The 27,461-nt window shown below is 45.4% G+C and overlaps 1 protein-coding gene across 2 annotated transcripts; it reads left to right on the top strand.

Moving 5' to 3' along the window:
- Positions 1 to 616: 616 nt before the first annotated feature.
- MKRN1 (makorin ring finger protein 1) lies at positions 617 to 27,461 on the top strand. 2 transcript variants are annotated; one of them, XM_077339840.1, is made up of 8 exons: positions 618 to 889; positions 14,951 to 15,079; positions 17,435 to 17,655; positions 19,048 to 19,274; positions 20,810 to 21,024; positions 21,803 to 21,913; positions 22,383 to 22,521; positions 26,437 to 27,461. In XM_077339840.1, exons 1-8 carry the CDS (start codon positions 681 to 683, stop codon positions 26,647 to 26,649), a joined length of 1,464 nt encoding a protein of 487 aa, XP_077195955.1. In that variant the 5' UTR covers positions 618 to 680; the 3' UTR covers positions 26,650 to 27,461. The 2 variants fall into 2 exon arrangements, with proteins under 2 accessions (XP_077195956.1, XP_077195955.1); XM_077339841.1 differs by lacking the exon at positions 21,803 to 21,913 and having other exon boundaries at positions 617 to 889.

Below are 27,461 nucleotides of genomic sequence, written 5' to 3'. Positions count from 1 at the left end.
CCAGTAAAAAGCGCGGCTGCATACAGGTCGTTAATCAGTCATTGTCATTGTGCCTGAATTGCTGTAATTATGCTTAATGTGCATTCATCGTTGGTTATAATGCAATTTTGCACACGCCGTATGCGTTTCCTGGAGCGTTGCAAGCAATTACACGTCGCTACCCACTAAAGGAAACAACAAAATTAAACGAGCAGCAAAAGTGTGCACCGTCGGGTACTGCGAGTTGCCAAATATTCTGGCTAAGTCATCACACACGCGTGTTTCCACCGCTGTAACGTCTGAACCAATACCCTCCGTTCCTCCCCATTCTGGCCCGTCCAGTTTAACACACGGCCGTGACGGAAATCCCCGAACTGCCTTCCGAAAATTCCCGAGGGATTCCGCCTCCGTACTATCCTCCCCACCCCCCCTCAGGCATTTCCCCACCAATCTCCCTTCGCCCCGCCTCTCTCCCCCGCCATAGGCGAGCCCACTTCCAAGGAGCACCAATCGGGACTCCCGTTGCCGGGGCAACCCTTCCCTTCGCCTCCCCCTTTCTCCCCCGGCTCCCGACAGGCTCAGCCCCGCCCCCGCCCTCTGGCCCCGCCCCTCGAGGCCTGTCCCGCCCCGCTGTCCAGCCGGCCGGAAGGATGCGCTCCCGGAAGTTCCGGTGGGGCCATCGCTGTGTGGGGTAAACAGTAATGGCGGAGGCTGCGGTGGCCCCGGGTGGTGGCGGAGCAGCGGGAGCGGCGGCCGTCTCGGCTTCCAGCCCCTCCACTGCTGGCGCCACCACCGTCCCCACCACGGCCTCCAGCCCCCCCGCCGCCGCGACCCAGCCCCAGCCCCAGCCGCCGCCCGGAGCCGGAGGAGGAGGAAGCAGCGGCTGCTGGACCAAGCAAGTCGCCTGCAGGTAACGTGCCGAGGCGGCGGCGGGTGATGGCGCCCGTGTCTCCCCCGGCGCTCGCTCGCGATCCTTAGCGGCCGGCCCCCCTCCCTCCCTCCCCGCAGTAGCCATGCCCGGCTTCTGCTGCCTGCTTTCGCAGTGGGAAGCATATATGTTTGTGCGTGTGAGTGAGTGAGTGTGATATGTCTATACGTATTCATCCAGGCATTGTCTGGCTGGGTCTCTGTCCTCCCAAATGCGTCCCTCTGTCCGAGAGGCTCCGTCGATGTGCGGCTCATGCTGCCTGTTTGCTCTTCGTCCGAGACGCAACTCCGTTGACCAAAGCCCGGGACTCCTCCGAGTCCACGCTCCCCCCCCCCCCCATCCTAAAAAACGTAAGCCTAGTAAGGCTGAGTCTACTTTAGGGATTTGAGGCTGCTGTATCCCTTCGCTGCTGCCTGCTTCTCCTTTATTTTGGGAACCGGGTAGGTGTTCTTCTCTAGTGGCCGGCAAGATGATGTCATTGTTTTGCTTCGCCGCCACAGTTGAGTGTTGTTGAGGCTCTTGCAGGATCCGCGGTGTGTAGTCATCGAAATGCATCCTTCGTTAGAGTGAAGGGGAGATTCGGATTTTGCTCAATGGAGGGGTCCCCTATAGACTACTGATCCTCTTTCTTGTTGTCCCATCCTGGTGCTGCTTGTTTTTCACCAACAGAGCTCTTCCCTGTGCTGTGATGATGGAATATCCCCTTACATATTGCATAGTAGCCCCCGTGTTGTGTTTTTTTTTTTTATTGTACTGTTTGGGAACAGTTTATTCTTGACTGTGCGTGCCATGGATAAAGTTAGGATCATCTTGTCTTGAGAGGCTTGATTGATAAAGGAGAAAAGTGCTCTCAGTCATTTGTGGAGTTTAGCCACAAAACCCAAATGCATCATTAAGGTATAGTCTTTAGTTTCCTATGGATTTTGAAAACAGTTTCCTTAGATGTGAAACTGGAGGCAAAAGTGTATGACTTATAATTAAAGAATACACTGGAGACGATTTAATTGCTTGTGGGCTACCAGTTGGCTGAACCTGATCTAGTGAGAGAGATAGGATTGTTTTTAATATTCATTGCTGAAAAAAACCCACTCGATACTAAGTGTGATAGTTATAGTTTTTATGGGGAGGGTTATATAGTCTTTGTTATTTCTGATTGGTTGCCAGGACTCATTGCGGTGTGATTTCTTTTGTGGGTTTTGAAGCTTATCAACATATCTAATTCTCAACAGGGCCAGATCTAGGGATACTTGCATCCAGATAGTGGAGCATGAACAGGGAAGACAGACCTTTCTGTAAATGAAAAGTCCCAGATTTGCAAAAAGAAATAAAAATCTGAAATCTCAAAATAAAACAGTTACTATTACAGTTACTGTAGCTTTTAGAAACAAATGCTTTTTGTGACTGTCACCAGGCAATCATAGGCAGTACTGCCTATTGAAAACTTAATTTCTGTTCTAATTGTTAATTGATTGTTAGTAGACATGGGTAAATGCATTCTTAACTTGAATTCTTCTGTCTTGGAATCACTTGATCCTAGTAAGCTTTTTTCTTGAAATTGATTAGATTTATACTAGCAATGAGTGAAGAACCTGCCACTTTTAGAAAGTGAAAGAAAAATAACTTTATATGGTAGTATGACTACTTACACACTAAAACCAGGGTTCTCCAACCTAGTACCAACAGCCCCCCCCCCCACCGAAACTGTAGCCTCTTGTCATCAAAAAGTACATACAGATTTGTAAAACACATTGATATTTCTGGGAAAAAATATGTCATGTAGGTGTGCCTGAAATAAGAGTTAATGAGCAGAGATTAAGGTTGCTCAGGTATGTTAATCTTATATCAAACATTTGGGGACTTTGCATGGTTGGGAGAATTGTGTTTCCTGTAGAACATTTTTAAGGCTTTTCAGATAGAAGGTCAGTACGTCTTTTAAAAAATGCTTTGTACCTTTGAGAAGAGTTGAATAAAAATCATAGTATTCTGCAAGGCCCTTGTTTTAAGTATTTTGGATTAAGACCCACCAGGAGCAGAATTAGTTTAGATTTTATGAATGGTGCTTGTTGTGATCAGAGATATGTGATGGGCAGTTTTCCAGCAGAACATTTTCTGCCCTGTATATGTAAATGTAACTTGCTTATCCACAGTTATGGGGACAGTTGTGCTGTAAACCGGTCATGTTAGGTTCAGTGTAGGGCACAAAACTTGACAACTACTAGTGCTCAGTTCAGTTGGCCAGGGAGGAACTGAAAAATAAGATATTACTCCCGCTCTCTGTGTACCATGTGGCTAGCTCCTGGGCTTAGTCTGGCTTGTACATTGCCTTCTTTTTGTCTCCATTCAGTAACAAGCAGAAACAAAACCTAAGACCAATATGTGACATCACTACAGATTGGAACTTTATAGTTGTCCAATGCTCACGTCTTGAAATTCTTTTCATATTGTGTGAGTTTATGAAGCCTGACTTAGTCTTCCTTAAAGAATCATGAGGAGTTGCCACAAGAGGCGTGAATTCCTCCACTTCTCCCTTACAGCAAGTGTTTGCACTACCCAAATACATTATGTTTTAGTCACTGTAATTACATTTCTGCCCCATGATTCTCTTCAGTGAAGATCCAGCGCTGCTCATATCTTTCTTCTCCCCTCCATTTTATCCTCACAACCACCCTGTAAGGTTGGTTAGGCTGTGAGTGTGTGATTGGTCCAAGATCACCCAGTGAGCTTCCATGTGAGAACTTGAATCTGGGTCTCCAAATTCAGACACACTAGGCACTATCACAATAGGCAGATGCTGGGCAACCCATCTTTTGCCTTCTGCTCATGACAATGAATGAAAAAAACTTCTCTGAAGTGTCTTCTGATTTTCCTGGTTTCTGTCCTTGGGAGACCTTTGGATCAAGTGTTAGTGTAATCTTGTTCGTTGCTTCCTGCCTAGTTGTTAGGGTTTTCACATGATATTGGCAATCTTGAGAACTTAACTGGTCTTCTGTCTTTTTATACTTGTTACCTTTAGGCAATCTTTAAACTTTTGAAAATTGTTTTCCCAAATTAGGAAATCTGAAAATGTGTTGTAATCTGTGACTCAAAGGGACAGAGGAGAGGGTAACCCAAGAAGGAATGAACGTCAGTTTTGTGGGGTGTTCTTGGGGGCTGGAAACGGATATTCCTGAATAATTTGTTTACGTTCCTCTTGGGTAATTATTGAAATTAGAGGTAATCTTTCCAAAGGTTTTTGTAATTATGCCTTGAAATTGGTTTTCCCTTGCATTATGTTTACAGGCTGAATAATTATGTCAAAGGATTACGTGACATGACAACCATCTTATTTACTTGATAGTCAGCCCTTTGCACTGCGACTCAAGGTGGATTATGTGGTGTAAAACAATGCAGTTGGTTAGCAACGGAGATTTAATAAACTATGCAATAGGTGTAGGATTACAAAAAGTAGAAACAGAGCAAAAAAGGTATCTGACATGATATGTGCATGGAATAGAGGTACAAAAGTAGAAAACAATACAGTAAGGTAAGGTTAACAGATACAGCACACAATAGCATAGACCAGTGGTCCCCAACCTTTTTATCACCGGAGACCGGTCAATGCTTGACAATTTTACTGAGGCCCGGGGAGGGGGTAGTCATTTGCCGAGGGACGTCGCTGCCGTCTGAGCTTCTGTTCCACTTGCTTTCCTGCCGGCATCCTTGACTTCCTACCACCCGCTGGGGGGTGCTGCCAGCAGCAGCTGCGCAGTGCCGTGCAGAGGGCGAGCTCCAGCCATGGTGGCTGCTGGAGAGCACCAAAGGTGAGCTGGTGACAGAGTGGCAGGGCAGCCCCCGGAGGCAGCAGCCGGGGAGGAGGATGAGGAGGAGCCCCGGTACCGAATGATCCACGGACCGGGGTTTGGTGACCACTGGTATAGACAGTTCCTCTTATAAAATTAGTATCCAAGCAAGATGACATAGTATGCATTCATAAATGTATCTTTATTTTCTCTCTTTTTACAAAAGTTACTTTAATATTGGCATTATGATGAGATTGATTCAATGAAGGAAGCTATGGCCCCTTACTTTGCAAGACGTGAACAAGTATGTTAATGATAGTACATTTTGGAGGTCATTAATTCATAGGGTCACCATAAGTCAGCATCAACATGATGGCACTTAACATGCACACTGGCATCTTGATAATCATATGTGTGCTGTATAACATGTAATACTTCACTTCCTTTTTTTCTATTGCTCATCTAGTAAAACGAAATGAATAGTTGAAATTTCTCAGATTCTTCCTGCATTAGTCAACATTATCATCCTGTATTGCCAAGGTTTACCTGACTTTCTGTAAGTCATGGATGCTGCAAATGTATTAATCCAAGACAAAGGGACCCACAGAAGAATTAACACCCTTTGAGTGTTGTTAGTAACTGGAAAATAATTTCCAGTTCATAGGAGCTTTCATCAAATTTTAAGAGTTGGACAACAAAGCGCCTGTGTGTAAACTACCAATGAAACTAAATTAAATGTGTTTTATATTACTGTCTTGTTCAAAGCTAGATTATCTTGGTAAAGGAGAATAAAAATACCTCATTACTTTTAATGCTAAATGAGGGGCATTGGCCCCTTTCATGAGAAAGGCTTTATTTAAAATGTCTAGATAAAGGTGTTGTGGGTTGGATTTACTCAAAAGCTGGAAGGTTATGGTCCAGAACTAATTCTACTGGCCTCTTTCTAGTGATAGTTCTAATTTACTGTTGGACTTCAGTTCCCATCCTTTTTTGCCTACCTGGCAAACAACAAGATTGCATGCTCTGATGGCTCTAATGTCCAGGTGAGCCTATAATAGGGGGAAGATTTTGACTGCCTTTGCTCCACCGATGTAGCTTGCAATTGCTTCTTGGAAGGACGTGCTTCTGAGTCTGTGCCTGTGCACTTCATTGGCCCTGGCTGCTTCCATTGTGGAAATACAAAAATGTAGGGCAGAACAGATTCATTTTAAGGACTGCATCCTACCGGGTTAATAGCTACTAAACAATAGAGGGGCCATCTCCAATTGTTGAATCCTCACAAATCTTCCTCTAATGGTTGCCGGAGGCTTGTAAACCATGAATAGTCTGAACTCGAATGCTAAACAAGAAGAAATGCACGTAAAGTACAGATAATAGCTGTTTAGTCACAACTGAATCTTAAGCATTCAAGAGGGTAGCCATGTAGGTCCGAAGCAGCAGAATAGGGGCACCTTTAAGGCCGACAAAGTTCTGTTCAAGGTATAAGCTTTCGTGTCCATGCCCACTTCCTCAGATACAAAGTGTACGTGCACACAGAAGCTCATACCTTGAATAAACCTTAGTTGGTCTTAAAGGTGCCACTGGACCCTAAATATGTTCCGAGTCTTAAGCAGAAACCCCAAGAATCACTGCTGTTTGTTGTAGAGGAAACAGAGTACAGAGCTAGATAGTTATGCAGTTGTCCATTTGTGGAAAGGGATGTTTTCACACTATTCTTATCCCAAAGACTGAAATGATGAGTTGATTGCCTGGATAACTAAAACAGTATCAACTGGTTAAGAGATGTGGGTGAAGAAGAATCTAATTTAGATTGTGTGGACTCTTTGGATCTTGGTTTAGAAATGAATTGAATAAATCTGTGTATTTTAGCCCGAATTAATTAGATTTTTCCAACCTGAATCTTGTTTCAAGTCTAGCCTCTAAAATGGAATACACATTTTTGGGGGGTCTTCACCTCTCTTTTTGTCTCTTTCTGGTGGTGTGACACATCAGAATGCTTCAGTCAAACAGGTTAAAATATCAGGCCCTCTAGGGTGGAGTAATAGCAGCCTATAGTAACTTGCTATAGGATACTGATTATAATTGTTAAGGGTACAACTGCATTTAGGCATGCATTCTACATTTAAAGCCACCTCATTTAAGTGGAGGAGGCATCAGCGAACCTATCTTTAGGGAATATGTTTGAATAAGGTGCTGATTTGTGTGCAAATAAGTTCTCGATAGTTTCCACAACTGTTCACCTGAAAGTAAAGAGAACTTGACTGTCCATATAGCTGAATGTAACCTGATTGTGTATCTCTGATTTCTTACGTAGAATTTATACACCACCCTGAGCCAGTCTGGGAGAGTGGTATATAAAATAATAAAGACATACATACGTAAATATATACATAAAACATAATAGGATTTCATATTTTGTTCTGGAATCAAAGAGACAGATGCAAATTGTATATATGTTTATGAGCTGTCAGTGAGATGGGCTGTTATAAAATGAGCAACCATTTTTGTACTTTGCAAACAAGGTGCTATTTACTTTCAGATGGACTTTGAGTAATTGAGCCTCATGCTTTTGTGATCAAAAGTAACGGTTCTAGCTTGCATGCTGTTAATTGATCTTGAAATTATATGAATACAGTTTTTTGGTCTGTTCCCTACATTGTGAGCCACATCTTTTTGATTATTAGTTAATTGAACTTGAGCATGGGGCAGTGGCATGGCTGTATACGGTTCTTTTGTGGCATAGTGCCCTAGTTGAAGTAGAGTAGAAGTAAAGCTTGAAGCAATCAGAGCAAAACTGCACCTTCAGTCATGGATCTCTATTCTAGTGATGTGACAACCTGGGGAAAATTGCCCTGAGCAGGGAGGATAAATATAATTGAATAATAGAAAAAATCTGGGGAAACCTCCTTAGAATTTCCAGGGACTATTTCATAGGTGGTTTTTTTGGCAATTCCTCCTTCCAATACACGCCTGAAAATGTATTTATTTTAGTTATTTTTTCATTTTTTAGACCACCACTCTTGGCAACAGCTGTCTCATGGCAGTTTACAACTATAAAACATTAAGTAGCCCACAATATATATATATAAAACAATATAGAATACATAAAGCCTTAGTACCATAAATAGAAAGATGGAAGGACAGAAAGATGGTGGCCTAATCAGCTTCTTGACCCTCCCAATCCCAACCCTGCTATAAATGCTGCTCTTGGTAGGTGAGGAATCCCTAGAAATAGGGTTTTTTTGGGGGGGGAATTTAAATCTTCCATAATTAGCCCACCCATGCACTCATGGGAATTCTAGCTAGGATTAAAGGGGGGCTTGGGCTTCATCCATGGATGCCCCCCCCCACATACTTTTTCCAAAGAAGAAATAGGAAATCTGGAGAAGTGTTGGGTTTGAATGGGTTAATAGCTTTTTAACATAAACATCTGCTGTGATCTAGCACAGCTGGCCGTATGGAATTATCATGAAAACACGCAAGATAGATAAATGACCTGGCTTCATAAGTGAGTCTTGTGGCTAAGGTTAGCTGCCTTGATAAGGCAACTTCATATGTTTACTGTACGTTTGTTCTGAAGAAGTAAGCAGAGTGACTCATGGAAGCTCAGTTAAGATCAATTTGGATTACTGTAACTTGCTCCTCGCAAAGTGACCAACATCTGGAGATTACAGCTGGTGCAAAATACAGCTGCAAGAGTCCTCAGGGGGCCCCCATGGAGGGCCCATACTCGACGCCCCTCCAGCTGCTTCATCAGTGACCAGTCGAGTTCTGGATCAGGCTCAAGGTTTTGGTGTTGACCTTTAAGGCCCTATGCAGTCTGGGCCCTACATATCTGAAGAACCCACTCTTCTAATACGTTCTCTGGAGCGTATTGCACTCTGCCAACACCAATTTGTTGGTTATCTCTGGCCCCAAAGATGTTCTCCTGGTCTCAACCGTAGCGTTTTTTGGCTGTGGCTCCAACCTGGTGGGATGAGTTGCCAGCTGAGATCCAGGCCCTGATGAGGCAGAAGTTCCGCGGGGCCTGTAAAGCAGTGCTCTCGACCAGGGCTGTTTAAAGCTACATGGGCCTGCCTCCTCTTTCCTTTTTTCTCCTCCTTAGCTCCCCCCCCCCCCCACTCCAATTTATTTTATACCGTCTCCAGTCTGGGTAACCAGTGGAGGGAGCTGAGAGAATGGGAGGGATTGGTTTGTAAACTGTGTTTTATTATTGTATTTTATTATTGTTGTGTCTGTGGTTTTATTACTCTAACCTGCCCTGAGCCCATTACAGAGAAGGGCAGTATAAAAATGAAATAAATGTAATTATACCCTGGCACAAATCTTGCTAGTCACAAATGTGCTTCTGGACTCTTGCTCTTTTCTTCTGCTACAGGCAGACTAACACGGCTCCCTATCCGTGTGTTTGTATGTGCTGCTAGAATGGTCTGTGAACCGACCACCATCACACTTGCCTAGCACCATCACTGGGTTTAGCACAATTTGAACGCTCAAGCCATCCAGTCCTTGCCCAGAAAGCTTATGTAGTCTAAGCAGATGATGCCAGCGGGGTCCCCTGGTGCTCCCATTTGGACTAAGCCCGGCCTAATGCACGTAGGAAATGTCAAGTTCATATTTCAAGTTTATCACGTAGCAGCATTCCCCATGCTGTGCTGGAGAGACAGATTAATAGCTTAAAACAAAAGCAGATGGTATAGCTGGGGGGGTGGGGGAGTCTAGGAATTCTAACTTCATGGCACATCTATTTAAATTGATGTTTGTATTTTTGGAGGATGTATTGCCCTAGTTCTTAAATTATTAGGGCATGTCTACAGAATACTCAGTAATAGATTGATGAATTTTTAATTTAAGAAGCATGATTTCATGAAATGCTTACCAGCCAAAATGAGCAAATCCTCTACTTGTAAGACTTTCCAGAGGTTCATCGAATGGCTGGTGTAGATTTCTCTAAGGGAACAACAAATTGTTTTCCTTTAAAGCGTCTTTTATTCCTCATTTCAGTCTCGACTGATTAAATTGTATTGCAAATTCAATATGGGCAGAAGGAAGCTCAAAGTAACGACATTCTGCAGTAAAGTGACTGTTCTTAGTTAAAAGCTAATACCTTTGTCTTCCCTGTTACTGTTATACTCTAGAACCAAATGACGTTGGAGCCAATAAAATAGAAGTACTACCTTGAAGGCTTTTATTTCAGCATGTGTGTTAGTATCTAGGTGTGTTGCTGATACTGGAGGCCTGACAGCATGTGAGCCATTTATATTAACATGAAGACTGATTGGGATGGGGGTGGATCCAGACTAAACTAAACTAAATTTCTACAGATTTTTCCCTTCCCACTTCAGACCATTCCCTGTTTCCTTACTGTTCCCTATCATCTAGGGTAGCGATCCCCAACCTGTGGGCCGTGGACCACATGTGGTCCTTCGACTAATTGGAGGTGGGCCCCGAAGGACGCCTCCCCCCCCGGCCCTTTACTTCATCCCCCCCCCAGCCCTTTACAACACACTTCATTGTTTTGGCGTGTCTGTATCTTATTTTGAAGGGATGTTTAAACATTACAATAGCGATCAGAGAGCGCTAGGGCAGTGGTTGAGAGTAGAGGAGTAAACTACCCCCCCCCCCCACCAAGCCTCAGTAAAAGGCGTTGAGTGGTCCCCGGTGATAAAAAGGTTGGGGACCACTGATCTAGGGGCTATATTTTTAGAGATCAGGAGCTGCAGTGGAAAGAGGGGGGGGGGGAGACAGGAAGCTTCTATTCTGCCATTATTATAACATCTAATCTGGATGCAGCTCAGGGTATGCTTAGTCTGAACTCTGGGGAATATGTGATGCATTCTGTCTACTGTTCAGGGTGTACTAGATGCTTCTCTTTTCTTCCCCTTGCCTCTTGTTGTGCTTCTCCTCTGCCCCTAAATAAGTCCTCCTATTGTGAAAGTCTCTCTGTTATTGGAAGGTCTAGAGTTAAGTTAGCTGACACTTTCCTGTTGTTGCAGTGAACTTTATGGAGAGCAATTTTGCATGTATGGTCCCCAGATTGCTTTGCCCATTAAAGTAAAGTGCCCTTCAATTAATTAGTAGTCCAGAATTGTATTCTCTCGGATTACAAATTAGATCAAATCTTTCAAATAAAGCATTCAAAATCTGCCGCCTTACCTGAAAGACACTTACCTCTATCAATAAATCCTGTTTCAGTGTATTAGAAGTTTGTTCTAACCAAGGTAAAATGCTTTATTGCTATGTTAAGATAAACAGAACCTCTTTATACTACACAGATATTAGTTGATTTATTATAACAATCTGTAGTTACTTAATCAATGGAAGGGATTTTTGACTTTCTAAAAATTAAGATGGAATTTCACTTTTGTTTTCTCTTAGAATTATTGTTTCAGTTTCTGTCTTAGCTTTTTTGTGTTTGTGTAGGCTTTATTTCCACATGTTATAATTTAGAAACTTCTGAAATGTGTAGATACATTGCATCCTACGTAGAAGGGAGAAGCCATAATATCTTTTCTGTTTTAGAATTGTTCCCCCTGACTCTTGAACATTGATGTCGCTCTGGGATGTTTAGCTGTTTCATGGGAAGTTCTGCTTTAACAAAATCAGTTGACAAGTTGGAGTCGAATTTAGTGGCACCTTAAAAACCAAGGAGATTCTTTGCCAAGTCAAAGTATTTGGCTAATCATCTGGTTTGGTCATCCATTTCTTCTTCTGAAGGGATCAGCAAGTGTGGAGACACTGTGCTCCTTGTGGACTAGCTGTCCATCTTTCCGTCCAGTACATTTTTGCCCATCCTTCTTCCAGGAAGCTCGTGGTACATAGATGGTTCCCCTTCACCTATTTAACCCTCGCAATGGCCCTGTAAGGTGTGGGCTGTGTGACTGACTCAACTCAAGACCTGTCCAGGAACATCATTGCATTGTGGGGATTTCTTCTTGCACCTCAGAACTGCTGCAAATCCACTATTTAAACAATCATGGTTTTTCACTATGTCACAGCTCCAGCAGCTGCAATTGTGGCCTTTAGATAGCCTCGATCTTGAACAAGTCCATACAGTTAGTTATCAGGGGCCTCCTGGTTCATTCTTCTCCCTCCTGGAATCTCTGTCTATGACATTCTACAACTAGCATTAGAACCATGTCTCAAGGCTGTCTGATTGAGTTGGCCCCCCAATCTGCAACCTGAGACCCTGGAATGTGGCCCTTTGGTGATTACATAACCATATTTAATCTGAATTTTAGACCGGGAAACTCACACCATGAATTAAAATAAAGCTTTGCTGGATAGAAAATTTAAAAAATAATTTGAAAGCAGTATAGTTCCGGATAGTTCGAGTACACAGGAAATAATAAAACCAGCTTTCCTAACTTGACTTAGTGAGTACTGCTTAAAAATCTAGCGAATTTGGTCCAAAACAAGCAGCAAAATCCATATAGCAGAAACCAGTATGGTATAGTGGTTAAGAGCGGCGGCCTTTAATGAGGAGAACTGGGTCTGAGTCTCCCACTCCTCCACATGAAACCTACTGGAGACTGGGCCAGGCACAGCTCTCTGCTCCACCTACCTCACAAAGTGACTGATGTGTGCAGGGAAAGGAAAAGGCCATTGTAAGCCACTTTGAGACTCCTTCGGGTAGAGGAAGAGTGGGGGTAGAATAACCAACTCTTCTTCAGGTACTAGGGGTGGAGAGGGGAAATAAGAATAGATGAGATGATATATGGCTTTGTGGAATGGACTACATCTTGTGGAATGGACTACATGCAATTCAACGTGTACTGCCCTTGCCATGGTCTCTGTACATTTTATAGCCAACATGGGCCATGCACCATCTGCCCTCCTTCAGCCAGTCATCATGTTGTCTCCAAGGAAGATGAGCACATCTCCCCTCCCCCGCCCGCCCAACTTCTTCTGGGTGAAACTAGCTAATGAGTAGGCTTGATGAGCTGCCCTTGGTGGAGTAAGGAACTGTGTGTGGGCGTGGCTGACACCTGTTGTTGGCTGTACAGAGCAGAGGTAGAAAGTGGAATTTTACTCAGAAGTCCACGTCTCTTCCAGCCCCATTTTCACTGCTGTCCAGAGTTCTTATGAGACCCATGGTGGGCATTCTGTTCCCCGGGTGTTTTAAGACCAAGGTTTTAATACTTTTGTATGGACACAAGCTCATAGCCCTGAGATGGAAATCATTCAGACGTCATTCCTGCATGCAATTTTGGGAGCACCTTGCTGTGTGTCCTCTTTAACTCTTTGATTCCAAGCCTGCCTAAATCATTAATTATCTTGGCTGAGACGGCTGCTATAAAATGAACTTACACTTACTTCCTTCAAGTTTTCTTGTAATCAAACGCCTTGAATGTGGTGATCCCTTTGTGAGCCGTTGGATCCAGTTGGTATTGGCAGCAAGAATGGCTTTGGGATTCTCTGCCCTTCTAATGCCCCTCTCCCTTAGGGGTTGATTCTATATCCGTTGCAGAGGGACCAAGAATTTCCACAAACCAGTCAGGATCCTCCGGATAGAATTTTATTACGCTGCAGCTTAGTTATAGCCAATTTTAACACCAGGATTTTCCCCAAATTGGTGCGAGCTCCACAGTTCAAGACCTAAGACTTTATCCAGGCAAGACAGTCACACCCCAATTAAGTAATACTTCAATTGTCCAGTCTGGCACGATCACTGATAAGACCTTCCAATGCAATGCAACCTTTGTTGGTCTTAAAGGCGTTATTGGACTCTACTGCTACAATGTGTTGGCTTTCTGTCTCCATGCCTGAAGGTGTCGCAGGTTGATCTCTGCCTGCGTTTCTACAACACTGAAATCCTGGGAAGCTTGGGACTGAAGTCTGTCTCCTCCACAGCCCTTTCACACCTACTTGTCTTAGCAATATCAACATTATTTCTGCCATTCAGTAGTGGTAAGAGCCATATGTCTAACCTCAGCATTTCACTAGAGGGAGCTGTTTAAGTTCCTGGCACCCTATTGAGCTCTGTGATCTTGCTCAGAGGAGGGGGGCAGTGTTGATGAATGGTGATCTCCTCCCTCCGAATTTGAAGACCGCTTCCTATCTCTGTCCCTTTCCTGGTACATCCCAGGCCCTTGTTTCAGGCACCTTGGAGCTGTGTAAGCAAAGAACACTGATTAGCAAGTGGCTCATATCATGCATTCCCTTGCTTAAGGCAGCTGGTGATCTCAGGACCTAACTGCTGTGTTTGGAACGGAGAAGAAGAAAAACATCGCCCAACCTGAGCCTGTTGTTTCCATAGATCTTGGTCCCAAGGAAGGTTAACTGTACTTTTGACAAAAGTGAGCATGGCAAAGGTGCATCTCATTAATTCTAGTTCAGTGAAAGCTTTGTTGTCTGGAATGTGATTATCTAGACTGGCTAACCAGCATTGACCATCTTCTTCGGCCCTCATAGCACTGCATCTTTGGTGATGCCTCTGGCCTTTGCTGGACTTCTGACAGTAGGGGTTATGAGCAGAACTAATCATCAGATGCCTTCTTGTCCTAACCATGCCTTGTGTTGTCTGGAGCTAGGTTTGCAGGAGGCTCTTGGGCAGCTTGTCTGGCTGCTATGTAGGAGGGATCTCTCTGTGTTGTAGGGGGGACAGGAAGGGTCCCTCCAGGAATGGGGGCTGTTGTAGTGGGGTCTGGTTGGATGCCTCTCCGTAGCGGATAGGGCAGAGCTTGGCATTCTTGACTAATCGGCAACCCTCATTTCCCATGAGTAGCCCTAACCTGGATAGCCCAGGCAAGCCTGATCCTGTCGGGTCTTGGAAGTTAACCCTGACTAGTATTTGGATGGGAGACCTCTGAGAATTTGGAGGAATGCAAGGTGTCATGCTGTGGAGTCAGGCAATGGCAAACAACCTCCCAACGTCCCTTGCCTGGCTACCAGGCAGTCTTCAGATCAAATGATAAATAATAAATACATTTCCCATGAGTGCTATAAATCAGGGGTAGTCAACCTGTGGTCCTCCAGATGTTCATGGACTACAATTCCCATGAGCCCAAGCCAGCAAACACTGGCAGGGGCTCATGGGAATTGTAGTCCATGGACATCTGGAGGGCCACAGGTTGACTACCCCACCTATAAATAATAAGGAAATCTCCCTTATGTGCTGGACAATGATTTCCTCTCCCTCTGTTTTAATAGGATTATTTCTCTTGGCTTGTTTGTTTGCATTCCCCATCACGGAATCCCTCAAGCGCCCTGCAGCACTTCCGTGTTTCGGCTTGACTCATCTTTGAACTGCTCTGTCTTTCAGGTATTTCATGCATGGCGTTTGCAAGGAAGGAGACAACTGCCGCTACTCCCACGACCTCTACACTAGTCAGTCCGCTATGGTGTGCAGGTATTTTCAGCGAGGATGCTGTGCTTATGGAGATCGCTGCAGGTACAGAAACACGGCTGAGTGTTTAGCTCTGAGTGAGGAGTGAATTCTCCATGTCCATGACCAATCACCGCACCACCACCTCCATTGTAGAGGAGTAAACTAGAGAGTCCTGATAACGATGCCCTGTCCACGGAGCCAGCACGGTGTAGTGGTTAAGAGCGGCAGCTAATAACCTGGCGAGCTGGGTTTGATTCCCCCGCTCCTCCACGTACAGGCAGCTGGGTGACCTTGTGCTCGTCACAGCCCTGTTAGAGCTGATCTCACAGACCAGTCCTGACAGCTCCCTCCGACTCACCTCCCTGACAGGGTGCCTCTTGTGGGGAGAGAAAGGGAAGGTGATTGCAAGCTACTTTGGGCAGTGAAAAGCAGGGTACAAAAACCCAATTCTTCTTTTAATGGAATTTACACCATTGCTTGATTAACAGGAGCTGTGCTCACGATGTGCTGCCTCAGTCCTCCTGCCACCATAGTAGCATCGATGCCTGCTAAAAGCTGTCATGGTTCTTAGGAAGAGTTTGGCAACACTAGGCATGTGCTATTGAGTATCTATGGCTTTCAGAGAGAGAGGTATGGAACTGAGAAGGAAATTGTAAAGCTTTTGGCAGCCAAGTGTCCTGGATAAAATCAATATTGGCCCAGCCTATAATTATTTGCATTGTGTAGTCATGAAAACTAGAAACTTTGCTCTGTGCCTCTCTGAAAAACTTTCTGCTTCAGGACAGAAAAGGTAACTAAGCCCACAGATAGAATTGATAGGTGGGGGAAAGGGAATAGCTTGAAGGGTGGTCTAGAAGCCAAGTGAATGAATGAATGGATATTCACTAATAATGATGTAGTCTTTGCAAACACAGCTGAGACTATATTTTAATAACAATCCAGCATCACCATAAAAGAAGACTAATAACATTTCTTCCAATTTACATGGATTGGAGCACCTGTTTTATTTGCCAGGGCAGATTAACATACCAACTCACCTGGAATTGTTATTCCAATACAGAAGCCATGTAGATTTCCCTAACTTTTTATCCCTTGAAGTACAGAAGAAATGGTAGCGGTGCTTTGCATTGCCTGGCTAAGTGGATAAGAGCAACATACTGTGTTGATTCAGAGTTGTGCAGCCCTAAGATGTGTTGGCTTGAATTAGATAAACTAAAGCTGCTGTTTTATTCTTTGAATAAGGAAAAAAGTTTGGCGTAGTGGTTAAGAGCGGCAGCTTCTAACCTTGTGAGCCGAATTTGATTCCCTCCTCCACCAGCTGGGTGACCTTGGGCTCGTCACAGTCCTGATTGTGCTGTTCTAACCGAGCAGTAATATTAGGGTTCTCTCAGCCTCACAGGGCGTCTGTTGTGGGGAGAGGAAAGGGAAGGCGAATGTAAGCCGCTTTGAGACTCCCTTCAGGTAGAGAAAAGTGGCATATAAGAACCAAATCTTCAGTAATGTCAGGGCTCTCTCAGCCCCACCTACCTCACAGGGTGTCTGTTGGGGGGTGAGGAAATGGAAGGCAGTTGTAAGCTGCTTTGAGACTCCTGGTAGAGAAAAGTGGCATATATGAACCAACTCTTAATACTTAACAAGTGATTCTGACTAACGAATGGGCCATATAAAGAGGTGTGAACCATACTGTTTAAGGTCCGGCAAGACGTTGTATAGAACCTGGTTATGGACAAACCTCTTGAATTATAAATATCAGTAAGGTAAAGGTAAAGGTATCCCCTGTGCAAGCACCGAGTCATGTCTGACCCTTGGGGTGACGCCCTCTAGCGTTTTCTTGGCAGACTCAATACGGGGTGGTTTGCCAGTGCCTTCCCCAGTCATTACCGTTTACCCCCCAGCAAGCTGGGTACTCATTTTACCGACCTCGGAAGGATGGAAGGCTGAGTCAACCTTGAGCCGGCTGCTGGGATTGAACTCCCAGCCTCATGGGCAAAGCTGTCAGACGGCTGCCTTACCATTCTGCGCCACAAGAGGCTCATATGTTGTGCTTAAAGAAGGAGGTTAAGAAAGGGAATTTGTGGACTGTATTCGTTAAGAAGGTATTCAGAGTTTTGTGGCAGTACAAGAGGGACAAAATACTTGTTAACACAGATAGCCATGTGTTTGCCAAGTAAATGTTGTAGATTCTGTAATCTGGCAAACTTTTGTCTTGCTGAAATAAGCTCAGCCTTCCAGGGTGCTTAAGAATAATACTGGATTTTTCCTCTTTTTCATCCAATTTAAGTAATAGACCAAAAACATTCCTGTGTTACCTGCCGCCAATGCGTCTTTATAGCTGAACTTTCACGCACGTAACGCAGGACGCGTTTCTTTGTTTCGCGGTGGTTAGAAGAAATAAAATCCCCCTTTCCTCCCCTTCAGATATGAACACACCAAGCCTTTGAAAAGGGAAGAAGTGACTACTGTGAGTCCCACCGCAAAAACCTACCCTTCAGCTTCCACAGATGTGACTTCACCCCCTGGAACACTTGAAGCAAGCACTGGCGAAAACGGAACTGAAGACAAAGACCTGGCAGCCGCAGGCGCGGAAGACTGGGTGAATGCCGTGGAATTTGTCCCCGGGCAGCCCTACTGCGGACGCGGTGAGTTGACCAGCTGTGAGAGAGAGCCACGTCGGGCACCACCAGCACTGGCAGTTCATGGGCTCCAGGTGGTCGGGCACCTGTTTGCTGGGAAAGAGCCTGTCAGCTCGGAAACTGGGTTCATTATTCTGGAGGTTCATCTGGCGACCGATTGAGGCAGACGCAATCCGCCGGTTATGTAATGGAGCCCCATCAGGTGTTTGCGGTCTCTCCTGGTTCGCAGTCCAAAGACAGGCACCAAAAAGAAAGGGCTTTTTTGGTTTTAAAAACAGGACACTCATAAGAGCACAAGAAGAGCCCTGGTGGATCAGACCCGTGATCCACCTAGTCCAGCATTCCGTCTCACACAGTGGCCAACCAGTGTCTCTGGAGGACTGATGGATGCTGAGGCCTTCTGTTGATGTTGCCTCCTGGGTCTAGGAACAGGCCTGTATTGAATTGCACTGTGGGTACTGGAGATGTTCAGTGCATTAGCCTCGGGGTGGGAGAGAGCGAGAAACAGCTGGGAGGAGAAAGGGACATTTGATTGAAGCCTAATCTGATGCATGTTTACTCAGAAGCAAGATCTGTTTTATTCAGTAGCTGACCTGCGTGTCTTTGTGTGGAGGTTATTCCGCTGGCCTTTCATGCACGCTCCTCAGGTGGGAGAAGGAGCAGGTGCTTCTCTCTGCAATGATAGTCTTTCCTTAAAGATTCTGTAATTGGACCACAAGGCTAGCAGTGGTGCAGTGTTCCGTTACAGAAATACATGCAGCAGCTAGCAAGTTTTTAGTAAGGGCCTTTATATACTGCATTTTAAAGCTCTTCAAACAGCGGCAGCAACAACAAAATAAGTACTGGGAAGAGATCTGTTTTTAATTTCCATCTGGTTATAAATGTCATTCTGAATCTTTTCCCAAAGAAATGACTTAAATATTTCAAATGGGGAAGCATCATTAGGGCTTAGTCATCTTTGCGTTGGGTTCCATTTGTGTGAGAGCAGGTCTAACATTTAATTCTTTATTTTTATCCCATCTGCCAGCTGTATGCATGCAGCATCTTGACATCAGTGTGGCTGTACACAGACACTGTGCCTACTTCGGGGGGGACGGACACACAGAGCAAGAGTCCTTTATATGGAACCTCTTCTGTACGGGGTGCTGTTTTCCTCATGGGGCCTTAATGTCTAAATGTTTAAACTTAAATGGATTCAAAGCAGACATTTTGTTTGTATATCTCATTAAGTCATTACCGTCTAGCAGTGGTTTTATCAGGCAAGGGTTGAGGGGTGGGGAGATTAGGAAGGGCTTTAGTCCGTTGCAGTTATCTTTTGCTGGATAAATTTGTTTGCACAGATTGTGGCACTGCTATCCAAGAATTACAGGTTCCACCCCTTTGTTCTGCCCTCCCCAGCTGCTCCGTCCTGCACTGAAGCCCCCCTGCAGGGAATGGTGATTGAAGAAGAATACGAGAAGCAGCAAGCCAACCTGGAGATGAAGAAACAGCTGTGTCCTTACGCCGCAGTAGGAGAATGCCGCTACGGAGAAAACTGCGTGTACATCCATGGCGACGTCTGTGACATGTGTGGCTTGCAGGTCCTCCACCCCGCTGATGCCGCCCAGCGCTCTTTGCACATAAAGGTAAGGCGGGTGGGATGAGCACCACGTCTTTTGTTGGGCTGGTCAGTTCAGAAGCTTTTCGAACCCAGCTTTTAATGGCTTCACGGGGTCCCGAAACAGAATCTGCTACAACAGCGGTAGTCAAACTGCGGCCCTCCAGATGTCCATGGACTACAATTCCCAGAAGCCCCTGCCAGCGAATGCTGGCAGGGGCTTCTGGGAATTGTAGTTCATGGACATCTGGAGGGCCGCAGTTTGACTACCCCTGACTTGTCTGCCCAAGCGTGCCACTTGGGCAGGCAGCTGGGCTTAGCAGCTTGTTGGCACCTCATTCAGAAATTGTGTGTAAGGTAGGAAGCATGTAGAACCTACTATGACTTGAGACTTTACTTCCTTTTATGAAGAAGATGAAGAGTTAATTTTTATACACTGCTTTTCACTACGCAAAGGGGTCTCAGCAATCTCCTTCCCTTCCTCTCCCCACAACAGAAAGGTAGGTGGGGCTGAGAGAGCTCTGATGGGACTGCTCTGTGAGAACAGCGCTATCAGGGCTATGACTAGCCTGGTTCATTACATCTCCTCGAGGAGATAGCTGCTCCTTCGAGTTAGCAGACAGCGGGATACCGTACCTACTTTGCCTTTCTTAACCTCCAGCCAAGATGGAAATCATACCAAAGAACCCTGATGTGGGGAGAAGGAGCATGCTTTGTTGCATGCTCAGAAGCTCTTCTGGCTAGCGGTGGGTTGAAGGACTAGGGAACAGAAACTCAACTAAGGCTTTGTGCAGGGCTCGTGATTAGTGGAGAATCGGGTGCATTCTCCTCTCCTTGCGCATCAGTGCCATACTGGTGCTGGCTCTGCCAACATGCACACTGAGTGACTTTTCTGTAGAGCATGCCCTTGTTTCGAGAACGAACAATGGATCTTGATTCATACTTTGCAGCCTTCCTAAGGCTGAGAACAGAGCAAGTGAAATTTTTTTAAAGAAATGTTTGCTTACAAAAATTTTAATGGTAAGGATAAGGTTAAGGTACGTTTTGATAATGCATCCCCCCACCCTCCAGGTAGCACTGAGATTTGAATGCCAGGCATCTTTTAAGTGGGGAGGGATTTAGTTCTTGTTGTTTTATCTTTTGTTTTATCTGGGGAAGTGTTAACTATTATTGTAAGCTGCCTTGCACCAAAAGAAAAGGCAAGAGATCAATGTTTGAATACATAAATGGTTTAATAGATGATATAAAATAAATAGCATGGTAGCCCTTACCTGTCATTCAGTGAATAAATATGCATATGTGCTTGACCAGCAGAATTCTGGCTCCAGATTTCAGTGTTGGGGGGAAAAGGAATTGAAAAGGGGCAAAAGGAAGCAGTTCCTCTCTTATATTGACGAATGGGGCTTTCATGAATGGACTTTCTGTTTTTTGGTTTTGTGTTAATGAACTCTTAGCAGGGCAGAGTCTCTGGAAGAGGCTGATAGGATCCTTTAAGCTCGTTCTTTGGGGGAGTTGAGTATCTTACTATTCTTCCCGTGTGTCTCTTTTCCTCTCCCGGCGCAGTCTTGCATCGAAGCTCACGAGAAGGACATGGAGCTCTCCTTTGCCGTCCAGCGTAGCAAAGACATGGTGTGCGGGATCTGCATGGAGGTGGTGTACGAAAAAGCCAACCCCAGCGAGCGCCGCTTCGGGATCCTCTCCAACTGCAGCCACACTTACTGTCTGAAGTGCATCCGCAAGTGGAGGAGCGCTAAACAATTTGAGAGCAAGATCATAAAGTGAGGCTCTTCTCCATGTCCGTAGTGCTTTGTTTCTCGGGAAGAAGTTAGTGTGTTGCGTGAACTTGCAACGTCACCCCTCTTTCGTCCCGAGACTGCGTTTAATACACAGGAAAGATCTCATTCAGAATTGAGGGGGTGTTTCGTTTGGTTTTGTTTTTTTTTAATGTGCTTTCTGACCTTGGTACTCTCTGTTTGGGCAGCAGGAGCCATTCCGTTTGAACGTTAAGTCATTTTTTGTGTGTGTGTGTGTGCGAATGCGTGTGTTAAATGGTAGCAACATCCTGTCCTGTTGGTTACGACTCAGAGTCACTTGGGTTTCTGACGGAGGACAGAACAATTCCAAATGTATCTTTCGTAAGCCTTCACTCTTCCCGTTCGTAATTGAGCCACTGACCCATCCCTCTTTTAAGTTCGCTTGGAGGAAAAAGGAGAAAAAACAAACAAACCCAAACAAACAAACCAATATGGACACCCAAGAAAGCAAAGTTACAAAAAATAAATAAATTTATTTCTATCTAAAGAAAAACGAGTCTCTGTGTGAAGTGTTTTTCCTTCCCCCTATACTCTTCAGGAATGGGAAAACTACAGAATTGAGAACCTGAGAAAATGGCAGGGGTTGGGGGAAGGGGGAAAGCTTAGATTGTAGAAAGGAAGGAAGAAAACCCACAGTACAAAGATCTGAGGTCCGCTGGACTGCTTTGAACGGTGTGTCTGTTACTGGAAACAGTGCCCCTGATCATGTGGAATTCTGCAGTCCAGTCTGTTCGTTCCCCAGGTCCTGCCCAGAATGTCGGATCACATCTAACTTTGTCATTCCAAGTGAGTACTGGATGGAGGAGAAGGAAGAGAAGCAGAAACTCATTCAGAAATACAAGGAAGCAATGAGGTATGAGCCCTGCAGCCTCACTGCAGACCTTAAAGGGCACACATGGGCCGAAAAGCAAGGTGTTGCATCAAGCCCTCTCATACCTCCTTCCTACCCTCCTTCTGTGTGTGTTGAAATGCATCTTTACCTAACATCCCGGAGATGCATGCTGGCCACGCAACTTGCTCCGTTGTGCCAGACAGCCTTGTGTCCCTTGTGTCACCGTAACCCAGCCTTAAAAGGACAGGCTAGTGCAGGTCTGTCCTCTGCATGCAGCTATCCATGTGCGCACACTTTGTGAAGGAGACACACTTGCGCAATCTGTTGTGCGTCTGTTAGTTGATTTAAAATGGCTTCGGCAGCAAGCGGTGCCTCATTTTATAACAAGCAAAGGGGGAAAAAAAAAAACACCTGGATTTGTAAAGCGAATGCAGTGCTGATTTTTGGTTGGCTTTGCCGTGAGTAAGGGTTGCGATATTTTCCTTTCCAGCAACAAGCCATGCAGGTATTTTGATGAAGGCCGTGGGAGCTGCCCATTTGGAGGGAACTGTTTTTACAAACATGCATACCCCGATGGCCGCCGAGAAGAACCCCAGAGGCAGAAAGTGGGAACTTCAAGTAGATACAGAGTAAGTCCCACAGCTTTTGATTCCTTTTTCAAAATGATAGTGCGTGTGTGTGTGTGTGAGTGAGGTTCTTGACCAGGGGTAGTCAAACTACTGCGGCCCTCCAGATGTCCATGCACTACAATTCCCATGTGCCCCTGCCAGCAAACGCTGGCAGGGGCTCATGGTAATTGTAGTGCATGGACATCTGGAGGGCCGCAGTTTAACTACCCGTGTTCTTGACAATGGACAGGCTGTGCCTTATTTTATGTGCTCCATTTTGGGGCGGGTAGAAGCGTATCATCAGTTTTCCTGCTTACTCTTTCTGTGTGATGTTTGTACACAGCTTGTTGCAGCTGCCTCTTTTCCCAGTCTGTATATTTGCATCATTCTTAATCAGGGGCTTCTTCTTATGGTGATCCCAGCCAATCAGGGATTACATGAATGATGTCACATAGCTAATCATCTTGGTTTGCGCAGTGTTCCAGAATCAAATCAGAGTAGAAGAAGAAGAAGAGTTGGTTCTTATATGCCGCTTTTCCCTACCCGAAGGAGGCTCAAAGCGGCTTACAGTCGCCTTCCCATTCCTCTCCCCACAACAGACACCCTGTGAGGTGGGTGAGGCTGAGAGAGCCCTGATATCGCTGCTCAGGCAGAACAGTTTTATCAGTGCCGTGGCGAGCCCAGGGTCACCCAGCTGGTTGCATGTGGGGGAGTGAAGAATCGAACCTGGCTTGCCAGATTAGAAGTCCGCACTCCTAACCACTACACCAAACTGGCTCTCAGTTTGTCAATCCTTCCTCCTTGTCTCTGAATATGCAGTTATATTGTCCTGTTTACCTCCCTCCCTTTCCGGCTGCCTCCAGTCAGTGAAATGGGTGGGAGAACATTTTTGTCTCCGCTCATGCCTGATGGTCAAAATAACATTTGGGTTGGCCGCTGCTCATCGAGTATTTACCAAATGTATGGCATTAGTTGACTCAGCCTTCCATCCTTCCGGTTGACTCAGCCTTCCATCCTTCCGAGGTCGGTAAAATGAGTACCCAGCTTGCTGGGGGGTAAACGGTAATGACTGAGGAAGGCACTGGCAAACCACCCCATATTGAGTCTGCCATGAAAACGCTAGAGGGCGTCACCCCAAGGGTCACCCCAAGGGTCAGACATGACTCGGTGCTTGCACAGGGGAAACCTTTACCTTTACCTTTATGGCATTAGTTGTTGTCCATTTAATTAGTTGTTGTCCATTTAATACCTAAGGGGTGTTCTATCTCCTGCTATATGGATTATTAGTTGGTTACTGCCCTTTCTGCACTAAAACTCCAGAGGTGTTTGTCATTGGCTTTACAAACTTGTCAAAGCCTCAACTTAACAGATGTATTGGAAAAAGTCAGACTTGATTCCCCATGAACAAAAGTCCTTTATTGTGGTGAGGCTAGACTCTATTGTAGCTTAAGTAATTTTGCCCCAGGACTGGTCCTTATGCATTAAATGTATGGTCAAACACTTTGTGTTGAATTGTTTTCAGAAAGCCATCACCGTCAAAGGCTGTTGGGTCTAATGGCTTCGGCTGTCTTCATGGTTGCCTTTGCTCACATAAAAATGCAACCATTACTGAATTGGTTCATAAGAGTGTCTAGCTTCACTTTGAACTCTGAGAACCTCCGTTTTTCAGTTTGTAGGAACATTCTGAAGGAATTACAGTGGTGGGCCTTTGATGCTAACCTGCTAATGGGGGTACTTTTTCATTCTGTCTTCTCAAATCACTGAGATTCTTCCTTCTCAGGTTAGGGTGCCCATGGTGGCGATTAGAGGAGTGGTTTGTGATCCTGAACTGAACATGGCCTACAGATTAATCTGAGAGCAATTGGCTATGTCTTTAACTCTTGTTGTTCAACTGCACAAGTTCAGACCAGCAATAGCACAGTGATGTTTTACATCAACAAATGGGGGGGAACTGCTTCCCTCTCGTTGTGTCAGGAAGCCACTGCCATTTGAGAATAGGCAATTTCAAATCACACGTCCATCCAGGCCAACTGTGTTGCTGGTATGGAAAACATCACTGCAGGTGTACTTGGCAGATGGGGAGAACCCCCATTTGAGTAAATGCATTCCTCAAGACTACGTTTACCCCTTTTTTGCCTCGTGACACAATTCCAAAGCTCCCCTTTTCTGCTCCAGAGAGATGCTTTCCAGTTAACCTGGAACCAGACCCGCTTTTATGCCTTTCCTCTACTCCCCTAATAGGGAGGGTTGTTGTCAGAATGGTTACAGACAACTCCCACTGCATACTGATCACACCGTTATGGCAGAAGCAGATTTGGTTCAGGTCCTCTTAAACAGGTACTTCCCTTGGGTTTCAGATCTACTCCGTGTGAATGACAACCTGCACCCAGGTGTTGGCGCACCGACACCTAACTGCTTGGTTGCTGAAACCAGAAACGAGAATTACAGACCCTCAGCTAGGCTCTTCTATACCTTTAAATGGCCTTCCAGACCTTTTATGCTGGTTGGGAAATAGGTTTTACCTTTGACCGGCCCATTGTCTCTAGTAATAGAATATTCAGTGGCAATGAAAGACTCTGGACTATCAAATTCATCTATTAAGGTCCACTTAGCAACCATTTCTGGGTTTCATGCCCCTGTGGAGGAAGTTCCCTTTTTCATACAAGGGCTCCCGTTGTTCCACAGTGATCTTTGTGATTAGTGCTTGATGTTGGATAGTGTTGCTGTGGAGCACAACTACTGCAAAGCACCCACCTTTGAGTGCTGCAACCAAGTTCCACCACTGCACGCTGCCACCATGCGTCCCCAGTGACCATCCCTGCTAAGCGTCAGCGCTGACTGTCACCACTCAGTGTTGACGGCGAGCCAAATTGCAGTGGTTAGATCTGTTTGTCACCTCCCCACACACACCATTTGGGAATTGAGGGAAAGAAGATACATTTTATGGCACGTAGGGGCCTACTCATGGGGCGCCCTGGGCATCAGAGCAGTGAACTGCAAGCCAGTAGTGAACATGTATTAAAGGTAGCTTTGGGACAAGATGTCATCTGTCACCTTCCTGAGTTTAAGGATCCATTGGTAACGGCCATAGTGGGTCAGATGGGGAAAATGGGAATTTTGCTAGCCAATATTATATTGCAGCATCACTCTTGGCTGATCACTTCCCATGGTACTCAGAATCAGGGCTAAAACCTGGGGGTTTCCCTTTGAGGACAAACTGTTATTTAGTACCTAGATATATGACATGCTTGGGCACATTGATGTTCAGATGGATGGCCAAAGCATTGGCAAATTTCAGCACACAGGTTCTGCATGGTTGGGATCTTTTGGTATCCTGTCCCAGATCTTTCAACCAATCCTGCCCATTCAAGGCAGCTGTATGTGCACGCACCCTCCTTTATTAAGAGATGTATGATTTTCCATAATAAATTTTAAAGGCTTTGTTTTTCACGCACCCAGCTGTACAATGTTCTTTGCTCTGTCCTTGAAATGAAAATGAAAGTCAGAACATGGGGAGCCATGAACACATGGTCCACTAGCTTGACTGATCACCAGCTGCTCAGGCCAGTTGGGATATGTAGCCTTCCTTCAACTGTGTGCAGATTCCCGCATTAACAGTTGCAATTCCATGCCAAGTCAGTGGTGTGAGAACTGTACTCTGCATTCAACGTGATACTTATCTGATCACAGTCTCGCTCCTTGTTTTGGCCTGGTGTGAATTGGCCTGGGCATCAGTGACACCACCTCAGGATCCTTGATAATTCCCCCTCCCCCGATGCCTTTGGCAAGCTCCCATTTTCACGCTGTGTTGAATAAGAAATGGGGAAACTTGGAACGGTGGCTTTTTTTTCCTTTTAAAGAAGAGTGGTGCTGTTTGGCCCGCTTGTTTGGTCCGCTCTGCTCACCTGAGGGCAATAACGGTGTTCCTCTTTATAGGCCCAGCGGAGAAACCGGTTTTGGGAGTTCATTGAGGAGCGGGAGGGCAGCGATCCCTTTGAGAACGACGAGGACGAGGTGGTAACCTTTGAGCTGGGCGAGATGCTTCTCATGCTGTTGGCGGCGGGAGGCGAGGACGACCTGACAGACTCCGAGGACGAGTGGGACTTGTTTCACGATGAGCTGGAAGACTACTACGACCTGGATCTATAGCATCTCTCTGTGGTTTTTGGACCGTCGGCTCAGCGTTCAGGCAGTAGCTCTTTTCCTGTGGTGTCGTGGCAGTGCCTGTGTTTTTCTCCTAGGCAGGCCTATCCATTCCAGGTGCTGCTGTTGTAATAAACTTACCCAGGGTCTGTCTGCTCCCCCCCACCCCCACCGTCCCAAACTCCAAAACCCCCCAGCCCCCGGAGTGTGTTTCTCCCCCCCCCTTCTGTTAAACAAATGAAATCGAATAAACCTTTAAAACGTTAGTTTTTGTAAAAATTGAATTTAACTGTCAAACAGTTAGCTTAGACTTGTTGCTTCATATCTGTGTTCCTGACCAGGATTCATCCAGTTGCAGGGTTCACATTGTTTACAGGACTTCCACACTCATCTTGAAAGAGCCCAGATACAAACACAAGAGCAGTGGCCATGCGGGGGGGGGGGGGGGGAGAGGGGGCAGGGACAGGGAACGGGAGGGCAGAAGTTGGCCAACGGGCCTCTTTTTCCGCTACGGACTATGGAAACCATTTTTTTAAAAAAAACTTCAAGATTTTAGGCCAGCAGCAACTTTCTCGGTTGGCATCAGCTCCATTCCAGCACCCGTCACCCTCTCCGATGTACATGTGTTCATTTGTGGTTTTGGTCTCTTGTTTACTTGCACAATTACTATTTACTACTGTGTAACCAGAACCAGGCACGAATGTTCCGGGTTTTTACTGTTTGGCATGAAAGGCAAACGTGTTTGTGTGTGAAAGGAGAACTTTCTATGTATGTATATACAAATAAAATGCAAAAGTTGTATCCCAAGGGCTGGGCAA

This window comes from Paroedura picta, chromosome 5, assembly GCF_049243985.1.
Source record: "Paroedura picta isolate Pp20150507F chromosome 5, Ppicta_v3.0, whole genome shotgun sequence".
NCBI classification, from domain to species: domain Eukaryota; kingdom Metazoa; phylum Chordata; class Lepidosauria; order Squamata; family Gekkonidae; genus Paroedura; species Paroedura picta.
This window is presented reverse-complemented; position numbering and strand designations above follow the sequence as displayed.

Coding starts and splice junctions, on each gene's coding strand:
- MKRN1 (XM_077339840.1), top strand. CDS start 681: ATGGCGGAGGCTGCGGTGGCCCCGGGTGGTGGCGGAGCAGCGGGAGCG. Junction 15,080..17,434: donor GCTTATGGAGATCGCTGCAG/GTACAGAAACAC, acceptor CCTCCCCTTCAG/ATATGAACACACCAAGCCTT. Junction 21,914..22,382: donor AAATACAAGGAAGCAATGAG/GTATGAGCCCTG, acceptor TTTCCTTTCCAG/CAACAAGCCATGCAGGTATT.